At 39.0% G+C, this 23,254-nt stretch overlaps 1 protein-coding gene across 2 annotated transcripts in view; it reads left to right on the forward strand.

Moving 5' to 3' along the window:
• The first annotated feature begins 350 nt into the window (after positions 1-350).
• C2H4orf45 (chromosome 2 C4orf45 homolog) overlaps positions 351-23,254 on the forward strand; it is a 95,927-nt gene continuing 73,023 nt past the window's right edge. The window contains exon 1 of one of the 2 annotated variants that reach the window (XM_032332670.1): positions 351-569. In XM_032332670.1, the coding sequence (XP_032188561.1) occupies positions 506-569 (64 nt within the window). In that variant the 5' untranslated portion in view covers positions 351-505. The remainder of the gene's footprint in view (positions 570-23,254) is intronic. The other variant, XM_032332671.1, reaches the window with a different exon arrangement.

Below are 23,254 nucleotides of genomic sequence, written 5' to 3' on the forward strand. Positions count from 1 at the left end.
ATAGAGAAACAATCCTTCATTCATTAGTGTAACTTTGTATTGTATATTATCTAGCCAGTGTTTCTCAAATGCATTTAATTGTGATTTGTGGTTCTGCTTGTTGTTTTTTGCTTGTTTGTTTACATTAACACCCCTCTGCAGAACATTCTTTGGGAAATGTCGAAGGAAGTCTCCATTGAGCCTGCCAGGTCATCTGTGACATAAGCCTGCTCTAGATCTAGTACTTGAACAGGTCTGTTTTGACTTGCTACTGACAGATTTTTAAATATATATTATTAGATCCTGGGAACATTACAGCTGTATCCATCCGTTCTTAGAGACTGGAATACAGAACTTCATTAGAAGGAACACCCGATCTCCCCATCATAAAGAGTCCTTAGCAACCACTTAGTTTTAGGACACAGACAGAGAGACCAGAGACTGCAGAGACTTTGACTCTTTCTGGGGCAAACTGGGCTGAGGAGGCTGAGGAAGAAAGTGTAGGCGCAGAGAGAAGTCCTTCGCCATGGCATCTGTATCATTTCGAGAGCCAATATCTGCCACAGTAGGAAAACGGATGATCGTGACAGGTAAAGAGTTTTCACATATGCTTTCACAAGGAAATCTATACTTTCTTTATCCCTCACCTCTATGATGCTCACATGTGATACTCACATAATGGATGGAAGAAGAAAATCATCACATATGTTTCTTTTATATGATACTTCTACTCTTACACACACAGTTTGGGCATCAACACTGCTGCTGTAAACAGATCTGCGACATCCCAGTTTTCACTCTATAAGCTAACTTTCACAAACGAACATTTTTATATCATAAAGTTTGTTTTGTGTAAGTGGAACTCTGGAAGAGTTCCACTTACACAATTAGTTAGATGTTAACTAAAAGTATACTTTTGGGGGTGCCTGGGTGGCTCAGAGGGTTAAGCATCTGCCTTCAGCTCAGGTCATGATCCCAGGTCCTCAATAGAGTCCCACATCGAACTCCCTGCTCAGCAGGGAGTCTGTTTCTCCCTCTCACTCTGCTCTCTCTGTTTCTCTCAAATAAATAAAAAGCTAAAAAAAAATATACTTTTGATCAAATTTTAATTATTACCAATTTAGTCTTCTTGTATTTTTATAAACTTGAAATATTTGGTTAATAAAAATTTGAGCAAGATGTACATTAAACCTAGTACAGTTATTGGCTTGCATTTTGTTCAACTTGTTTTAAATGATTTGAGCGGTGTAGGGGGGGGATTATAATAATGTAATTAAATAGAATACGACTAATTGTGATAAGTCTATAAGAAAAAAATTAAATTTCATCTTATTTCCTTTATAACTTGAAATCATGAGCATATCTTATAAGCTTACCTTCTTACCTGTATATAAATTTCCACTTCAGTCTTGAGAAACCGGCTCCAACTACTTGCCATCCACTAACTTGTTCGATTCCAGTACACAGGTATATAAGTACCAGAGTTATTAACCTGTACTCCATGGGAACAGACTTTATCAACTAGAGGATGGTGCCTTCTTACAGTTCCTTTTGCTTTTAGATGAACAGACTCTACTCATTTCCAAATGTCGGCATCTTTCCCTCCCACCCCCTACAGTTAGACTCTTGTCACAGTATGAATTCCTTCCTGGAATCCCCCAACTTCCTAAATGATTTTTTTTTAATTTGCATACATCAACGTTTGCTCTGTGTGCTGTAAAGTCTATTTTTTTTTAAATTTTATTTATTTGAAAGAGAGAGAGAGACGGAGCTCAATCCCAGGATCCTGAGATCACGACTTGAGCTAAAGGCAGATGCTTAACCACCTATGTGTCTCCAGGCTGTGAAGTCTAACGACAAATTCATAAAGCCATGTATCCACCATCAGACTAGTTTCACCACTCTAAAAATCTCTTGAACTGCATTTATTCATTTCTTGCTTTTCTCTCCCTGAGATCCTAGCAATCACTGATCTTTTCACTATCTATACTTTTGCCTTTTCCTGAATGTCAGGGAGCCGGAATCATACAGGATCTAGGCTTCTCAGGTTGGCTTATTCCACTGCCAACATGTATTAAGTTTTCTTGAGGTCTTTTCATCACTGGATAGCTCGTTTCTTTTTAGAAATAAATATTCCATCGTATGGATGTCCCACCATTTTTCTATTCCCCTGTTGAAGGACATCTTGGTGGCCTGTGGTTTTTACAACTCTGCAAAAAAGCCTCTACAAACATTTGGATGCTGGCCCTTGTGTGGATATGTTTTCGGATTAATTTGGTAAATACCTAGGACTGGGATTGCCGGATCATAAGACAAGACTATGTTTAGCTTTGTAAGAAACTGCCAAACTGCCTTCCAAAGCAGTTGTACCATTTTGCGTTCCCAGTAGCAAAGGGTGAGCATGGTTGCTGCTTTGACATCCTTGTCAGCATTTGTTTTTGTCTGTTTTGGGGCTGTTGATTTGTTTTGTTTTGTTTTTCACTTTTAGCCATTCTAATAGGTATGTAGTCACATCTCATACGTCTCACTGCTGTTTAAATTCACAACTCCTTAATGACTAATGTTCATATACTTATTTGCCATCTGTGTATCTTCCTTGTTGAGAGGTCTGTTCATAATGTTTGCCTATTTCATAATTATTCTTTTTTGTTTTCTTATTGTTGAGTTTTAAAGTTCTGTCTGTATTTTAGATGCAAGTCCTGTATCAGATAAGTGTTCATAGATTTTTTTTGCCAAACCTGTGGTTTGTCTTTTCATTTCCTTAGCATCGCCTTTTATACAGAGGAAATTTTTAGTTTTAATAAAGCAAAACCAATCAATTTTTTCTTTCATGGATTATGCTTTTGATGTTGTATCTAAAAATTCATCACCAAATCCAAGATCACTTAGATTTTTCTCCTATGTCTTTTCTTGAAAGTTTTACAATTACGTGTTTTCAGTTAGGTAAATGATCCGTTTGGCAGTGATTTTGTATTTCTTAAACTTTTCATTTCCATCAGCCATAAGATTTCCTCTTTTCCTTAAGCCACTTTGCAATAGGTTTTCTGTCACTTTCAACTGTGGTTCTTCATTGATAACTTAAAATTTCTTCTGATTTATATCAGTGTTAGTTTCATGTATTTACATAATTCCACATTGTCACCTTTGATAGATTTCAGCATATTGACATAGAATAATTAATTTCACATTCTTCCATATTTTATATTTAATTTCCAAATTTTCACCATTATAATAAAGCCACATGAATACTTTTGTATAAATCATTTTTCTCTTTTATTTTCTTATGGTATATTTACAAAGAATGAAATTAGCAGGTTAAAAATTAAAAACTCCATTATCCTACTTTTTAAAAGATTTATTTATTTATTTTAGAGAGAGCTAGGGCATGTGAATGGGAGGAGGTGCAGAGGGAGAGATCCTCAAGCAGACTCCCAGCTGAGCATGGAGGCTATGCAGGGCTCGATCTCATGACCGATGGGCTCACGCTCAGAGCCAAAACCAAAAGTCGGAGGCTTTACTGACGCCCCAAAGACTGCATTATTCTGTGCGATAATTCAGGGTGTATTATTTGGTGTATGTTGACTACTTATCTAATTTGACAACTCATCAATTTTTATTTGTCTTCAAATTTTTATATTTTTCTTTTAAAATATATTTTTGAGACTGAATTTTTTTCATACTGCTTTGAAATTCAATGTTAACAAATATAACTGAATCTCTACTGAACACTAAAAACTTGGCCAGGAGAGGGTGACTGGCTGGTTCAGTCAGAAAGAGCTTGGTTTCAGTCGACCAAGAGCTGACTCTTGGTTTCAGCTCGGGTCATGATCTCGGGATCTCAATCCTGAGCCCTACACCAGGTGTCATGCTCAGCCAGAGTCTGCTTAAGATTCCCTTCTGCCCCTCCCCCCTGCTTTCTCTCTTTCTCTCTCAAATAAATAAATAAATCTTAAAAGAAAGAAAGAAAGAGCAAGCATGGGGCTCTTGATCTCGGGGTTGTGAGTTTGAACACCATGTTAGGTGCAGAGATTACTAAAAAAATAAACTTAAAAAAAAAAACCTGTCCAGGAGCTTTAGAGGATATAGAAATGAACATGAATAAGATGTTCTTTTTCTTCTAGAAATTTATAATCTGTAGATCTGATTAGAACATTATACGTTATCCTGTTATCCTAATTGTTTAATCTGAATATCCACCACAGCATAGTGTGGTATTGAAAGGAGACACAAATCTAACGCCAAAGGCCTTGAGAAATAATGTAAAAGAAGTAGAAAAGGAGGAAAATTATATCACAATGCACTCCACAAAACTAAATCACACATTTTGTTTTGTTTTTCCTGTTCATTGCTTTTCTTTTTGAATATTGCAATTAGAGCATAAATTACCTCTGACATTATAGGTGGATTTTAGAATGTATTTAGTTTACAGTTAATAAAGGGATAGAGAGTCTTTTAGAAAACCGTCAGAAAGTCCCACTTTTAAAACTTTATTTTTAAAGGTTTTATCTATTTGACACAGGAGGAGAGCACAAGCAGGGCTTGGAACAGCAAGCAGAGGGAGAAGCAGGCTTGTTGCTGAGCAGGGACCCTAATGTGGGGCTCGATCCCAGGACCCTGGAATCATGATCTGAGCCAAAGACAGATGTTAAACTGACAGCCACCCAGGTGTTCCTCCAACTTTTTTAAAACTTAAAAAAAAAAAAAAAAAAAGTTGATATGTAATTGTTAAAAACAGATGATGCCCAAAATGGAGTCACTCATGCAAAGCTTCACTTCCCCAAACTGAGACTTGGTTCAAACAGCACAGGCTCTCTCAGAAATGGATCTTAAACTAGTCCACCAGGAGCTACCTGATCAGCGGTAGTTAGATAACCAGCCTAACAGCTGCCTGTGATCCCCTAAAGGAAAGTAAACCTGCAAAAGCCAGTTTTTCCTAGTGTAAGTTCCTTGTTCTTGCTTCCTTTGACCCATAAAGTCTTTCATTTTGTACAGCTCCTTGGAGCATCTCTCTCTATCTGCCAGACCGGAGGCTGCCCAGTTCATGAATTGTTAGGTAAAGCCAATAAGATCTTTAAAATTTACTCAGTTGAATCTTGTTTTTTAACAACACATACTCTATAAAGTACATTAATCTGGTATTCAGCCTGATGACATTTTATAAACTGAACATTGTGTCTATGTGTTTACTTTTTAGATCAAGATAGAGCACATTTTCATCACCCTAAAAATTTCCTTAATGCTCTTTCCCAGTCGGTCCTCCCAAAGTCCAACACGTTCCGCTTTCTGTATTCCATATGTTTTTGATAATTGTGGGTTTAATCTGATAGGGTAAATTAATCATCTGTATTTTTAAAACATTTTATTTGCTGGTTCATTCTACCACAAAGGATTTGCTAGCAATTTGTTAAGTTGTATTACATAGTGAGGAGATTTTATAGATGTTATTTTTGCATTACAGAGATCTTATTATGAAAGCTAATATCATAAACAAAATTATGAAGAGATTTAAAAAATATTTTAGAGCATGATTGTTTATTTTTAAAACATCTATTTATAAAACAAAAACAAAAAACAAGAATGGCTTATCCAGTTCTAGGTCCTCTGTTTTAAATTTTAAAAATAACATTTATTTTAAAATACATTCTTTTTAATTGAAGGTGACACAAATGAATGGAAATATAATCCATGCTTGTGGATTGGAAGAACAAATATTGTTCAGATGTCCATACACACAGCAAGCTATAGATTTAATACAATCTCTTTCAAAGTATCACCAGCATTTTTCACAGAACTAGAATAGATAATCCTAAAATGTGTATGGAACCACAAAAGACCCTGAATAGCCAAAGCAATCTTGAAAATGAAGGACTAAACTAGGGTATGACAATCCTAGATTTCAACATGTACTACAAAGCCTTAGTAATCAAAACAGTATGGTACTGACATAAAAATAGACAACACAGTTCAATGGAACAGAATAGAGAGTCCAGAAATCAACCTATGATTATATAGTCAAATCATCTTTGACAAAAGAGGCAAGAACTTGCAGTGGGAAAAGGACAGGACTCTTCAACAAATGGTGTTGGGACAAATGAACAGCCACATGCAAAACAATGAAACTGGACACCTTTTATCACCGCACACAAAATGTATTAAAGACCTGGAATCATGAAAGTCCTAGAAGACAGCACAGGCAGTAATTTCTCTGACATCAGTTATAGCAACATTTTTCTAGTTGTGCCTCCAAGGCAAGAGAAACAAAAGCAAAACAACAACAACTATGGAACTATATCAAAATAAAAAACTTCTGCACAGCAAAGGAAACAACAAAACTAAAAGACAACCTATGGAACAGGAGAAGATATTTGCAAATGACATAGCCAAAAGAGGAGTATCCAAAATATATAAAGAATGTATACAACTCAACACCAAAAAAAAATAAAATAATAATCCAATTAAAAGTGGGCAGAAGACATGAACAGTCATTTCTCCAAAGAAGACATCCAGATAGATGGCCAACAGACACATGAAAAAATGCTCAGCCTCACTAATGATGGGGGAAATGCAGATCAAAACTACAATACAAAACTGGTGGGAAATCTACCAACAATGCATGAGGATTTCCACAAGTGCAGCCACTGTGGAAAACAGTATGGGAACTCCTCAAAAAATTATAAATGGACTACCCTATAATTCCATAATCACACTACAATTTGCCCAAAGAACACAAAAACACTAATCCAAAATGATATATGCAGCCCTATGTTTATTGCAGCATTATTTACTATAGCCAAGTTATGGAAGCAGCCCAAGCCGTGTCCATCAATAAATGGATGGATAAAGAAGATGTAGTATCAGGTCATCTGGGTGACTCAGTCAGTTAAGCATCTGCTTTCAGCTCAGGTGATGATACGGGGGTCCTGAGATCAAGACCCGCATTGGACTCCTTGCTCAGTGGGGAGCCTGCTTCTCCCTTTCCCTCTGTCCACCATTCCCCCAGCTTGTGTTCTCTCTCTCTGTCACATAAATAGATAAAATCTTTTTTAAAAGATGGTGATATATATATACATATATATATATAAAGATATATATATATATGTGTGTGTGTGAGTGTGTGTGTATATATATAACATATATATATATGTTTCTTATGACATATATATGTCATAAGAAAGAAAAAGCTTGCCATCTGCAATACCATGGATGGATCTAGAGAGTATTAATGCTAAGCAAAATAAATCAGTCAGAGAAAGACAAATACCATATGATTTCACTCATATGTGGAATTTTAAAAAAAGAGCAAAAAAGACAAACCAAAAAACAGACTCTTAACTATAGAGAACACACTGATGGTTACCAGAGGGGAGGTTCGTGGGGGGAGGGGTGAGATAGGTGAAGGGGATTAAGAGTCCACATATCACAATGAGCACTGAGTAATGTATGGAGTTATTGAGTAACTATTTTGTACACCTGAAACTAAAATAACACCATGTGTTAACTATACTGGAATTAAATTTAAAAAAAGAAAAAAAGAAATACATTCTTTCATTCAGACTTTTTCATAATTCCCACTTGCTCCAAATTAAAGAAAGGGATAGAATAATTAATATGGGATGTTAAATTAAAAAGGCAGCGTAAAAGATGATCTCATTTAACCTCTCATTTTTTCAGAAATACTGAGGATCAGAGAGCCAAATGGCTTGCTGAAAGTCACACAGCCTTGATCAGAAGGTGGAAGCCTGCACTTGCCACCATTTACATGACATATTTATGTGCACTATATCCAGATTACTGACTGAATAAAAAATTAATGTATTTAGTCGGCCATCATTTACCTACTAGAAAATCTGCTAGTGTAAACCAGGAATATTATAAAATCCTACCATACAAAGGAGTGATCACAGCAAGGGATTTCTGCTAGAAATACATTAGAATTGGAAATACTCTCAAGGAAATGGCCAAAACCCAGTATGATGAATGAAACTATAAGTGGTAGGAGAAGTACATAAATGTGTATGTAATTTTGAAAAGCACTGCTCCATTAGCTTGGGTTTCAGACCCATTTATTCATCTCATTTTTTGCCCTGTGAAACTGTCACACTAATAGTTATGTCTCAAATTCAATTACTTTAAAAATAGAAAATGACTTCACACTGAACTGCCAGTGGTTTCCTATTTGAAGAAAGAATAAAACTGTCCTACTGCAAATTCAGCTGATGTCTCATCACTATCATTCATGATGCAAATATTTTACATTTTTAAAAAGTAATTCATGACAAAAGCTGATGCATTTTAATGGCGCTAACACATTTGGTTGACTAATCTGCATTTTATTCTGTAGACATAGCATGTGATTTGCCTGAATCAAAATTTATCTACAAGGGACAGCAGTTAAAATCAATCTTACCTAAACTCGTTGGTCATCTGCATCATCGCCAATGTGATTTGTAAGAAAAAACAAAACCATCAGTTGCTGCTATCACTTTGAAAAGCAGGACAGGTTTTGTCCTATACTCTGTTTTTTTGTTTTTTTTTCAAACAACAAACACTTTTATTAAATGAGCTAAGACGGGAAGGAGAAGCATCTATTTGTCTTTCTGGACCTTCATTTAATTTTCTAAAGTTGATCCTTTGTGTAGGTGACATTAGTATCACTTCTTTAAATCAGGGACAAGTGCTCAGGATGGAGCAAAAAATTTTTTTTGTTTTGATGGAACAGGGTTTGAAAAAAATGGGTTTTTCTCTCAAAGCTTAGCTGAGTGTTTAGTCTGAGCTGGGTGCTAGGCTACCTCCTAGGAAAGAGAGAAACATGATCATCCCACACCAAGAAGCAAGGACTGTAGGAAACTCAGGCGTCAGTCTTGGCTTTTCTCAAACTTAACTGTTCTTTTTTCAAAAGATTTTATTTGTTTATTTGAGAGACAGCAGTGAGAGAGAGCATGCAAGGGGGGGGGGTGCAGGAACAGAGTCCGAGGGAGAAGGACAAGCAGATTCTGCACTGAGCGTGGATGATGTGGGGCTTGATCCTGGGACCATGAGATCACGACCTGAGCCAAAACCAAGAGTGGGCGCTCAACTGACTGAGGTACCCAGGCGCCCCTCAGCCTTTCTAACTTCTGTTTTCTCATCTGTAGTTTGGGAATAATAGTACCTCTTTCATAAGGTTTGCTACAAGTTCATGAAATGAAAGTGGTCTGCATAGAATACAAATAACTTTTTGAACTTTTTAAAAGACGCTATTAAAAAATAAAAAGAAGCTATTTTTTTTTTTTCTTGAGAAGGGGATTAGCTACAGGATAGATGTACTGAGGAGAGGACACAAAAATCGTTTTCAAATCCTTTTTTTTCCCCCACAACAAGCAAGCCAAGTTTGAAGCCATTAGCAGGTTTGTAATGGGTATAAAGAGAAATAATTGAAGATTATATAAGTCAGTGGCTTTTCATTTTTAATGTACACAGGAATCACCCAGAGTCTTGTCAAAGTGCAGATTCTGACTCCAAAGTTCTGGGTGGGGCATTTCTATCCAGCTCTCAGGTGAGGCCCATGCTGCTGGTTCAGGGACCCCACTTTAGGTAGTAGGGATCTAAACATTTCTGGCTTCCGTTGTACCCTGAACAATGTATTTACCACTCTGTGCCTCAGTTATACCATCTGTAAAAGGGCAATAATAATATCTACTTCACAGGGTTGCTGAGAGTTTAAAGTGAGTTAGCACACATCAAAGACTTAGTGCCTAGAATGTGGTAAGCTCCATACCTGTGTCACTGTTGTCGACTGAAACAGATCACTAGCAATACAACAAAACTGCCGGCTTCTGGGCCCAGAAGATGAAGTTATTTGTGAGGCTAATAATCAGAGCCCTCACAAAACACATTTTTTAACCTGCTAACTATTGGCCTTTGGATTTTCCTATAAATCTCCCATCCAAGTACTAACCAGGCCCGACCCTGCTTAGCTTCTGAGAGCAGACAAGATCGTGTGCGTTCAGGGTGGTATGGCCATAGATGGATTTTCCTATAAATCGAATCTAAATCATACTAAAAATACAAGTTCCATTAAGAAGATTTTATAGTGGAATGGCAGATTTTGGAATATGACATGCAAGCCCCATTTATTTATGTAATCTTAGTTGGTGAAAACTAGATGTCATTCTATAGGGAGAGTAGAAAGATCTCCTTAGGGTGCTCTGGGCAGGATGTCTTTTCCACCGGCACCCACCTTTGCTTGTTCAGCTGGAGTCCATTTCTCTTTCCTTCCTCCCTCTCCTGCGGGGGGGGGGGGGGGGTAGTGCATGATGACATCCAGCGGGAAGCACTTTCCCTGGGCACCTGCTGTGTACGATCCTAGTCCATTTCATTCACAGCAAGCGATAAAGGATAAAGTGCCTCACTGTCTTGCTAACCCCAGTTGCCAGCAATTATCTCAGAAAAGGTAGAACCTTTCAAAGCACCAATTAAAAGGCCCCTTGGACCACAAACATCATCTTTTAGAAAAATACACTCTAGGGGAAAGTCTGAGGCAGATAGAAGATTATCCACACCTTTTAAAAACAGTACTGAAAGAGACCTTAAATCATTTATTTGGTCGAATCGTTGACTTGGGGCAGCACTTTCTAAAATAAAGGAAATCACTCTGGAAAACTACACAATTGCGGGATTATGTACACAGAATTACAGAATTACTGGACAGGGTCCACAGTCAGGGATGGATACTCAATTTCCTGGCACTTAACTTTCTCACATCTTAACTAGACACAACTGAGAATATAAAATGTTGAGCAAGTGACTCCAACATAAGGTAGCTTCAAAGACAACTTCTACCAGAATGGGTTTTCCTGTTGTCTCTTCATCAAAATGGATCACAAGGGATCATTTGAGGGGAAGAAATGAGCAGACTGACGGCTTTTGTTCTGTATTAGGTGTTGAACTAGACAGACCTCACAGGGAGGACCAGTACTTCATTGCCAAGCAGAGTCTGAGCAGGGCAGAGTTTCTCTGATGGGAGCTGGAACAGCCTCAGGAAATCTGGTAGAGGAAAGGGGAGACCCAGTTTCTTTCTAAGCCTCTTTCTTGACAGGTATGTGAATTGCCTTGGAAATGGAGGTTGGGGGCGTGAGGGCACAGCTAGGAACCTCGAGGGGTCAGAATAATGCAGTACCTCCCAAGTGCAAGAAACAATGATCAAAACTCACACACACATAATTAGGAGAAGGAGGCGGCTTCTAAGGGAAAAAGAGACGCAGGGTGCCATGAAGTGTGAGTCAGCCCCAGTTTCTGGGTTCTATGTCCCATTCTGTGCCAGCAATACTAAGATCTCCCTGAAGGGGACTCCGAGCTAACCACAATCCCAAACGCAGGGCACTGATTCTTAAAATGTCATAAGCTTAAGGAGCACTTACAGAAACTGTTAAGAATGCAGAATACCCCAAATCTGGAGATTTCCTGGGGCCTTGCACATGACACAAACATACTAAGGCTTTGTGATCCAGGTGGTCTACGCGACTGGGGAAGGCAGAGACTCTCGGGTGCTCGAACTGTTCTGTGTTCTGCTCCTGGAAGCTCACATATGCTCCAATCCTATTACTCTATAAGCTCGAACTTGTCTTTCGTCAGAAAAAGATCAGAAGTCTCAGCTCACAATGACTGATTTTTTAAAGTAGTTTAAAAGCCCACAATTAAAAGAATAAAAGAATGGAACATTTGTGTAATTTAAATCAGCGTGCCTTATATCATTCTGTAAATGATGATAAAAAACCAAAATATATGTTTTCCAGCCCAGTGAATTCTGGCACTGATGACAGATAATCAAGAATCTAAGTATTCAAAACTCATGCAAACAAAGCGATCTGAAGTTAAGGGAAAATTGGCAAATAAATGCTGATAGCCATTGGGTTACATAAATTCTTTGTTCACAGCAAGGAAATAATACCTCCCACATCTCTTTATTTTAGGGATTTCCAGACTCTTTCAAACTTCAGTCTACAAGCTAAACAGCTCTCACCACCCTCTTTTTCACAAAATGGAAACAGAACAAAGTACACAGGCTAGTCACGTGGGTTAAGTACATATTTTTTAAAAAAAACCCAAAAAACAAAAAGCCAAACATATGATTCTACAGTCCTAGGAACTGATGTGAGAAATCACTCATTCCCTTTCCTGAGGACTGTGTCAGTACTCGGGACACAGGATCCAGCGTTAACCCACGTCCCTTCCTCCATCACTGCCCCTCACAGGCTGTGCACGCGTGCGTGGGTACACACCAGCTCACACATATGCCCTGGACATGAGGAAATGCCCTGCAGATCCCTCTCGTCTGCAGGGATTAAAGAAAACAACAAAAACGAACACAACAAAAAAAACCCTATCTCTTCTGGTCTCAGGGATCATTTTTCCCCCCGTCAAACCAAGTGTCTTAGATTTCCTTGACATGGGACCAAAAAATAAAGGATTGCTCATCACTGACCTCGGCATATAATTACCCAGAAGATAAAGATTGAAATGAACTTGCAATAAATCCCCAGTCCTGTGATCATTCTCTCTCTGCTTCTGGGGGAGGAGAGGTCCGATGGAAACACTGTCTGTAGGTATACATGGTTCTGGGTGGACTATAAGGTAGGAAGCTATTTACATTAGTCTGTATTTTGGTCAAGAACCTCATTAGTCATGGTCTGATCAATCATTTCCTGCTGCTACTCACCCAGAACACCGTGAGGCATAAACAGCAGTGTGGAGAAGCCACTCACTCACAGTCATTGTGGGAAATTGAAAGCCGTGGTGATTTGGGGTTTGAGGATCGTGGTCATCCACGAACAGCAGCCTGATGTGGCTTTCTCCAGTAGGCAGTCCCAATTTTATTTTATTATTATTTTTAAAGATTTCAATTATCTATTTGACAGACAGAGATCACAAGTAGACAGAGAGGCAGTCAGAGAGAGAGGGGGAGGCAGGCTCCCCGCTGAGCAGAGAGCCCGATGTGGGGCTCGATCCCAGGACCTTGTGATCATGACCTGAGCCGAAGGCAGAGGCTTTAATCCACTGAGCCACCCAGGTGCCCTGGCAGTCCCAATTTTAATGTGACTTTGGAAGACTGTGGTATTTATTTGCAACATCAGCCTTTATTTCACATCAGACCGTCTCAAACTTTATCTTCAAATTTTGATGGGCGTTTGTCCGTCCATTTTTGTGCGATGATGTAACAAACAGACAAAAACTGTAGTAAACGTTTACTTCACCACTATGAATCACCTAAAATAATGACAGAGTGCTTCAGCTTCAAATGTTTTGAAGTTGAAAACATACATTCGAAGCGGAGATGGTGCCCAAAGGAAAATGATGTATTGCACAAAAAGTCAGAACCGTCTATTAAATCAGAAAGTTCAACAGAGAGTGGGATAGTGTCACCCCACAGACGAATGGAAAGGAAATGCCAACCCACCCTCCCTGGCCCAAAGCTGAGCCTCTAAGGTCAGGGGTACTTCAGTTTCCTGCCGCACACCTTTTTACGTCTCAGCTAGTCACAACAGAGTAGATAAACGATTTTTAAAAGATTTTACTTATTTAGGAACACCTGGGTGACTCAGTCGGTTAAGCGTCTGCCTTCAGCTCAGGTCATGATCCTAGGGTCCTGCGACCAAGTCTTGCGTTGGGCTGCCTGCTCAGAGGGGAGTCTGCTTCTCCCTCTCCCTCTGCCTGCTGCTTTGCCAGCTTGTGCGCTCTCCCTCTCTTTTTCTGGTAAATAATAAATCTTTAATCTAATCATTATAATTTATGATGATTTATAATAATAAATAATATTTAAAATAATATTGATTTATTATAAAATTGATTGACTTATCAGAGAGGAGAACACAAGCAGGGGGAGTGGCAGGCAGAGGGAGAGGGAGAAGGAGGCTCCCCGCTGCGCAGAGAACCTGATGTGGGCCTCAATCCCAAGACCCTGGGATCATGACCTCAGATCATCTACTGTATCCTAACTTCACCAAATGACTGATACACCTTTAACCTCTGTGTCTACTCCCCACCTCCACTCCCCAGTCTCTATTTTTTTCTCTTCTACAGTTACAGAGACAAAGAAAAATGAGGAGCAAAACAAGCTGCGTATAGATAATCACAAACCCTAGTTGGTCTCTGTTTATATATTTTTTTAAACAGCTACCAAAGGGTATTTAGGGAATCTTGATTAGAGCTTTGAAATTCAGCTCCAGTACAGAGCTGATTTACTGTCTGCCTCTCTCCAACCAGCAAATCCAACAGGCCAGATGGCTGTTACCACCTCCTTGTATATTTCCTTTACCTTTTCTCTGGCTTTTGTTTCTCCTACCGCCCAGGTTGAGACCTCCTTTTTCCAGCTACACCAGCATTCTGTCCTAGCATGGCCCATTGTTCCAACTTACCCCAGGGGAAGGGTTTCCTGGGACACTGAAATTTCAGTGCTAAAACTCTGACCCTTAGTTGCTGCCCTGGCCAGGCCAATCTCCCCAATCAGAATACATCCACCTCAAGGTGGGATCGAACGCATTATTGGAATTCTGCACAATGCAAGTAGGAAAAGTGTTCATGATGTCAGGGTTCTATGTAAGAGTTCCCTCATATACAGGCCTTTACTAACTTCCTCTCCTGCAATCAGAATAAGATGAAAAGGTTCAGGCTATTTCCCCAGGGATCCCTAGGTAGATGTCCAGTGGTGACCAGACTACTATTAGATAATCTGTCTGAATTACTTTCCGGAGCTGGTGGGTGGACTGATTATGTGTGGAGGTATATCAAAGTCTTTCTTGTGATGCTATTTGGGCAGTTCCAGCTGGGGGACTGGGACCTCTGGGACCCACCGTCTTTCTGGTTCCAGCTTCAAAGGATAGGGAGATAGTCTTAGAATTCAGGGCAGCCCAGCAGAGCACCTTCTCAAAAAATCTGCAGAGGGGCACCTGGGAGGCTCAGTGGGTTAAGCCTCTGCCTTCGGCTCAGGTCATGATCCCAGGGTCCTGGGATCGAGCCCCACATTGGGCTTTCTGCTCGCCAGGGAGCCAACTTCCCCCACCCCACACACTCTCTCTCTGCCTGCCTCTCTGCCTACTTGTGGTCTCTGTCAAATAAATAAATAAAATCTTTTTTAAAAAATCTGCAGAAGGAAGGGGTGCATGAACTGATTAACAAAGCCTTGAGAAATGTGCAGTCTAGGTATTTTCCTTACACATTTGACCGATTATTCTCCTACCCAAAGAGTCATTCTGGATATCAGTTTATTCCTAAACTGGGTCAGTAATTATCTCAGCATAAAAGGACAAGGCAGAGAGAACACACTGTTGTTCACTCTTTTAGTTCTTTAGTTCTTTGCCTGGAGAAGATATGCATGGGTGGAAAGGAGAGGAGTCCTCCACGATATTTTCTTTCTTTCATCGAAAATTTCTCTAATGCTACTTTCTCAATGATTTCTATGACTTGTTCGCCAATACAGCACTGCTAAGAGCAACATCGAGAAACAGATTTCAGACAGACCTTCCACCTGCTCCCTCCAATCTATACCCCATTCGCCCAGCCCTCTACCCCCTTGCACTCCCTACAGAGCTTTCCAGAGTGGTGGTTACTTACGTTCAGGCTCCTTTGGATTTGCTTTCTAGTAGAAATGGAAACCTAAAGGTATTGCAGAGGCATAGTGGGAAGCAATGTCAGGGAATCATCCAAGTTCAAAGGGAATGGATTTTAACCCCTCCTGGTTCCAGGGGCCAAGCTGCTGCTCACCCAGGGTCTCCTCATGGGGGGCAGGCTGCTGTTAGAAACAAGAAATTGAGAGCACAATAGGACTCTCCACTTTAGCCTTTTTAAACTGACACACAGGCGTGAAGTAGGCAGGCTACAGCCACAAGGGGCTACCAGAGAAAAGGTAGGAACATAGAAAAGATGACAATCTAGAAAGCCTCCCTAAGAGAGAAGGAACAAAATGTTTAAAAAAGAATTCCCTCCCCCTTTTTTTTAACTAGAAAATTGGAAACTAGGGGGAAAAAAGATCTGTAATTCTTAAATTATTGCATTTTTTCCACAATAATAATTAATATGAAAAAGCAACACCTGATGGAACAAAGGTAAAGTAATTGTGAAATTTGTGAACCCTGCAATACTAATTGGGCTAAAGAGAGGACTGTTAACTGGTCCATGACTATTGCTTTAATTTCTTCAACAGCTATATGAAATAGTGTTTGAAGAGAGGAGAAAACTATGAGGGTTTTTTTTATATGAACATATTTATCTCATAATGGTCTGATTAATGGAGAGTGGTGGTGACGTTGGAAATCTGCTTTACATTCCATTTCTTTTAGGTGGACAGCAGAAAACTTTAAGAGATTCCCATACCCAGATTTCACGTCTTTGACTGTGTACTCACATTTTTTAAAATTACAATTTCTAATTTTTTAAATTTGTGTGTTGATCTTCATTGATCTGTCCAAGTCCTGCACCAAAGCTACATTTTCCATGACTACCTCTCACTAATCACGCCCTTCTCTGAATTTTTTTTTTCAATGAAAGGTAGCATTACCCAGGTTTGCTCTAGTTGTTCAGCATGTAAGACTATTTTATATTATATTTATTTATATTATAAGATCATGGAGGGCCAGGCCAAGCCTTATCCTTTTGCCTCCTCTGTCTCCTCCTCCTCTGTCAGCATAACACTGTATATGTAGTACACACTTAATATAACTTTGAAACGGCTATAATCATTAATCAGTCTAATTGCACAAAATTCTAGTTTATCATCTTTGGTCAGCATTTTAATAAATGGTATTCATATTTATATACAAACTACCATGCAAAGCATTATAAAAAGCTAAATTTCTGTGTTCCAGCTCTCTTCTTCTAATAGGATAGACTGTTTCTCTTCCCTTTGGGTCTAGTAAAACTTGAAAATTGTGAATTACGGCATTTGCAAAGGCATTAAGACAGATACCCAGAAGTCACACCAGTGTTCTTGCCTTTTGCTTTACAAAAACAGCTAAGGGATATTGAAAATTTTAATTTCTAAATACTCTACTACACTTGAAAAAAAAATCTTAATAAACCAAAAATTATTAGCTGTATTTTCAAAGCTGAATTATTCCTGTAATAACGTAATACTATTTCAACATGTGTTCATACTCAGCTTAGACGTTCACACCCAACCGTTTTGCATGAGACACTGGATTTTTCCTTTCTCCAACAAGAGAATCTTTGTATAACTTACATATCCCACATTTATTCATTTCTTCCACAGATTTTTTTAAAAAAAGGTTTTTGTTTATTTGAGAGAGAGAAAGGGAGAGAAAGAATCTCAAGCAGACACTCTGCTGAGTGCAGAGTCCAACCTGGGGCTTAATCCCAGGACCCTGAGATCACAACTGGAGGCCAAAATAAAGAGTCAGACACCCAACCAACTGAGCCACCCAGGTGCCCCTCCCCCACAGATAGTTATTGCATGCCTGGACCCAGGCATTCCCTGTATTTGGATATTGGATGAAGAAGGGAAAGATACCAAAGGGAAAATAAATCTGGGACTTCCCAATTTTGTTAGTTTAGAGTCAATTAACATCTAACAATATTGTTAAATTATTTGCATTCTTGTAGGGCTGGAAGTCCCCAGACTGATTTTCCCATAATTCAGTAAATATACAGTTTTATTACCATCAATGTGGTGACGATACATGAAAAAAACTGTGTTTCACATAAAAATTTAGGCGAGCCTATGGAAAGGTAGATGTAGATGATGAAATACCCACCTTATACATCTGAAAAGACAATATAGAAAAAAAGCATAAAACAAGGAATTAGACTGTTGGTTGATACGCTGATGGCACATCATGGTAACATAGTGTGTGTGTATGTAAATGTGTTTCAGCAGAAACAGATCCATCAAGGGGAAGGGCCACTTGGGTCACATACTAAAACATGAATGGTTTAATCCAAGAGTGCTTTTTCACTTTTGTTTTGAATTTTGGTAAAATAAACAAACATAAAATGGTCAATCTAAAACTTTACAACATAAAATAGTAAATACCTAAAAACATACAACTCTGTATCATTAAGTACATTTACACTGTTGTACAACATCACCACCATCCATCTCCTGAAGTTTTTCATCTTGCAAAATGGAAACTCCGTACCCATTTACCACTAACTCTCCATCTCTCCCTCCCCCACCCTTGTCAACCACCATTTTACTTTTTGTCTTGATGAATTTGGCTGCTTTGGTAATCTCATAAGTGGAATCATACAATATTTGTCATTTTGCGACTCGTTTGTTTCACTTAGCATAATGTCCTCATGGTTAATTCATGTTGCAGCTTGTGTCACGATATCCTTCCTTTTTAAGGCTGAATAATATGACACTGTATGTTCTTATGGACTGAACTGTCCCCCCATCCCACTCCAAATTCGTAAGTGAAACCCCAGTCCCCAGGATGACCATATTTGGAGTCAGGTCCTTTATAGAGATAATTAAGGTTAAATAAGGTCATAGTTCTAATCCTATACAACTGGTATTCCCCTAAGAAGAGGAAGGGACACCAGAGGGCTTTCTCTGTGTTTGCTCAGAAGAAAGGCACACGAGAACACAGAAGGGGGCCAACTACAAACCAAGGAGAGAGGTCTTACCAAAAACTGATCCTGAAGTTACCTGGTTTTGTACTTCCAGCCTCCAGAATTGTGGTAAAATAAATTTGGTTTAGGCCAACCAGTCTGCAGAATTTTGTTATGGTGGTCCCAGCAGACTAATATAGTACCTTTAAAAAAAAAAAATGTATTTATTTTCGAGAGAGTGAGACAGTGCAGTGGGGAGGGGCAGAGGGAGAGGAAGAGAGACAATCCTCTAGCAGACTTCATGCTGAGCATACAGTCCAATGACGGACTCAATCCCAGGACCCTGAGATCATGACTTGAGCTGAAATCAAGAGTCAGACCAGGTGCTGAGCCCCCCAGGTGCCCCATATCCCATTTTTAAAATCCATCCATCCATCAGTAGATGCTTGGGTCGCTTCACCTATTGGCTACTATAAATAATGCTATGAACATGAGTGTACGAAGACCTGTTCCAGTTCCTGGTTTCACTTCTTTTGGGAATATATGCATAATATATATGGTAATGCTATGTTTGATTTTTTGGAGCAATCATCCCATCCTTTTCTACAGCAGCTATGCTCTGTTACACTCCCACCAGCAACCCCACAGGGCTCCAACTGCCCTGTGTCTCCTACTTTAAAAACATATAAATATGATATTTTGGTGACTGTGAGGAACCTATGATTATGGAACCTATGATTACTCAGTAATAACTATAGACTTAGGACTACTGACCACCTATTCAAATGTGTAAAATGAATTTGCTTTCCTATAAGCCGTGATGCAACAGTACATGTTACCGCTTTTGAGGGGGAGATTCAAAATAAATAGGACTATTTTGTGCCATTTTGTATTGGCATTACTAGCAAAATTATCTCAAAATTCTGTGATGTTAGGTTGGTCAGGGTTAAAAGAAAAAGTCACCTCCCCTGCCCCCTCATGAGGGTCATCTGAAACATATTTTCTAATCTTTCTTCTCTGGGTAGTCTAAAGGTGCCTGATCAGATATCCCTCAGAAACCACCCCTTGAACTGAATTATGGCATTTGTGATCTTGATGTTATTTGCTTTCAGCTCCACATTTTACATAACCATGTAACTCATAAATAGAGTTTAGGAATACGTTTCTTCACATAGCCTGTAAACTCTACATTCTGCACTGAACAGGAGATTTTTAAAAAATCTTTATCACTATTTTCAATTTTTACAGATTTACGGGGCCACTTGAGGAACAATTTCCATACACATAAAAACAATTCAAAGAAAACTGCAAAGAAACAGATTTTGTAGTAACGTTTTTAGTATGGTTCATATCAATGCTAAGTACCTCAACTAATTCAGGATTATGATTAAAGCTTTTAATTTTTCTACATTATTCTTAAACTGTCTCTTGCACACATCAAAGGATAGGGATATATATGTCAAATAAATCTGTAAAAGTATCCTAAATGTTTCCTAGGAATTATTTACAGTGATTGCAGCATTTTTGCTTTTCTGGCTACAAGGCAGACTGAGGTAAAACTGGCAAGTGAAAGTCAATATTAAACTAGTACGTCCCCTGGACATTGTACTTCAGTTTTAAGCTTTGATGTTTAATAATTGATTGAGGGAGGACAGCAGGAGTGAGCTCTGTTTTGTTCAACAGTTTTCTCAGTGATTTGAATAGAAAGAAGGCATGCCATTAGGTTTGCAGAAGGCATAAACCTGGGAGACAAAGAGAAAGAAAGAGAGAGAGAATTAAACCAGAGGACCATTTGGGTAGTAAAAGATAGTATTTTAGAATTGGCGGCTGAAACTAACAAGATCACAATTTAACAGGAATAAATATGAACCTTGCACTTAGGGTTAAAAATCAACAATACAAGTGAAGAATAGCTAACGTGTTACGTAATCACTTGGTGTGGAGGTTGTGGCTGATGGGGATTCAAGATGAGCCCAACTCAGGTCAGGTAAGTGGCATTATTTTTGGTGATGAGTGGTACATTTTAAAGAAGAGATTAATATATTAAGGAGCATCAAGAGACAGAATGGTGAAGAGTCTGAAAATCATATTACATGAAGAATACCCAAAAGACATGAGGAACTTAATTTGCATAAGAAGCTAGGGCGAGCCTTTCCTCTATCTGACAGGCTGCGCAATAAGAGATTATTAAATAAGATTCAGAATTTAGATGACTGTTACAGGAAGCCAGATTTCAGTTCGGTATATGGAAGAATAATTAGACCTGTCCAAAAATAGAATGTGCTCTGTGGCTGGAAATATTCTGATGGTTGGATGACCACCAGGCTCAGGAAGGAATCCAACCTAGGGAACAAGGTTGTACCTGCTGACCTCTAGAGGCTGCACCAATCCAAAGCCATCTACCCCTCACCTCCACCCCTGCCGCCAGATTCTGCTGCAAACATGTACCCCTTTGCCAATACTGTGAATGCAATAACTGGATTTAGGGCCGTATTAATGTGATTTCCAAAACCAACTGGCAACCCAAGTTGATTAATATATCCACTAACGCCACACGACATTATTTATTTTAGCACAGGAATTATGCCCTTGATGTCTACTGCTGAAGCCACCAGAAATCACAACTGGTAGCACTTAATGACCCATTCTTAGAGACTCTGAGTAGCAGATGAAACATGGAAATATTTGAAGATGAAATTGTCTTTCTCCCTCACCATAAGAGTAGCAGCTTGGTCTCTTTTCTTGAATATATGAGTTAAATTTCAGAGGCCATAATTAAATGCTTTTAAGAATCAAAACACCGACATTATTAGTCATTAGTTAGCACACTAATTAATATCTGTTAGAAGTTACTTAGCACTTTTGCTCCCTCGGAAACAACAGCAGTAGCATGAGGCCATGGCTTTCAAAATTTTGTGTGCAACAAAAGCACCTGGAGGGATCATTCAGACGCAGATTGTTAGCGCTGCCCCCTACCCCCACTCCATCCTCATGGTTTCTGTTTCAGGACAGGAGGAAGGACCTGAGACTTTGCAATTTTAATAAGTTCTCAGGTGATTCTATGCTCTTTCTGCCCCTGCATTCAATGACATCAGATTGAGCGTTTTAAATTGGCCGTGGTGGGAATACTGACATCACAAAATTTGGTAAACGTAAATGCTAAAATCATAGCTTTCTCCTCGGAGAGCCAGTTGTTAAACATTTACCGGGAAACCACGGCTGCAGACTTGGAGCCAGAAAGAAAATACTGGATGAGCCAATGTCCAGTGCAACATTGCTCACATTCACCTCATTCATGGATTTAATGGATGTTTCCTGAGTCCTAGCTCTGTAACCGCAGCAATATTTTTTCAATTATAATGCGTTGAAAGATTTAGTAAAGACGGAGTTAACAAAATAAAGTGTACTGTTGGATTAAAGCAGATAATGAAATATGATTTACTATATTAATGATTTGCTATAAAAAGTCAACATTTGATCCATTTTATAAATATATATTAAAATTGTAACATGAAAATGAACAGACCAGTGATCATTAAATATATGTATATATCAGATCATCACCATCACCATCACCACCATTATCTAACATTCATTGACAGCATAGACTATGCTAGGCACCATTCTAAATTCTTTACATGAATTATTTTATGTAATCCTTATAAAAATCTGTGCCATGGATCTTGTTATCGCCATTTTACAGATAAAAAACTGAGTCACAGCAGTCACAGCAGGTATATGGAATATCTGGCAGCTACGTATCAGGTGAACTCATGTGTAATGTCCTGAAAACCTCAAATACAGCATTTTAAAAAGACAAATGACTGAAAACAACCACATTATTATTAATCCTTGTATTTTTTATCATTTTTAAAAAAGATTTTATTTATTTATTTGACAGAGATCACAAGTAGGCAGAGAGGCAGGCAGAGAGAGAGAGATGGGGAAGCAGGCTCCCTGCTGAGCAAAAAGCCCCATGCGGGACTTGATCCCAGGACCCTGAGATCATGACCTGAGCCGAAGGCAGAGGCCCAATCCACTAAGCCACCCAGGCACCCTTAATCCCTGTGTTCTTAAATATTTTTTAAATATTAGAAGAAAATACTGCTAGCATCATCATTCACAGAACTATGCTAGAAAAACATTGGCATTCCAAGGAAAACAATACACAACATTGACTCAATGGGGCTAAACCATAATGGCCTGACCCTCCTCACTCTCCCCTTGCGTAACACATCTTAACAGGAGACCCCTCAGCCCTCTTTTACGGTTAGCAGACACTTTCAACGTTTGCCATTCTGACTACCTCATTTATATGCTTCCACGAAGTTGACCTATCTATGGTTGACATATTTTTTATTTATACTCTTTATTAAGTAATTAGTAGTCTGTGATTGCTCTGACTTAAAAAACCTTCTGTCCCTAAAGTTGTCTTGTATCTATCTGATTACAACTCATAGAGATCCAGGCGATCTTAATTTGTCACCTTCTCGTATTACCTATAATCATCTTTCATACTCAGTGTTTTATTCAAAGCCATAACGTGACCTGGGATGCGTGGGTGGCTCAGTCAGTTAAGCGTCTGCCTTCACCGCAGGTCATGATCCCAGGGGCCTGGGAGATAGTCTACATCAGGCTCCTTGCTCAGCAGGGAGCCTGCTTCTCCCTCTGCCTGCCGCTCCCCCTGCTCATGCTCGCGGACAAATAAATACAATCTTAAAAAAAATTTTTT

The sequence above is a fragment of the Mustela erminea genome, chromosome 2 (genome assembly GCF_009829155.1).
Source record: "Mustela erminea isolate mMusErm1 chromosome 2, mMusErm1.Pri, whole genome shotgun sequence".
Taxonomy (NCBI): Eukaryota; Metazoa; Chordata; class Mammalia; order Carnivora; family Mustelidae; genus Mustela; species Mustela erminea.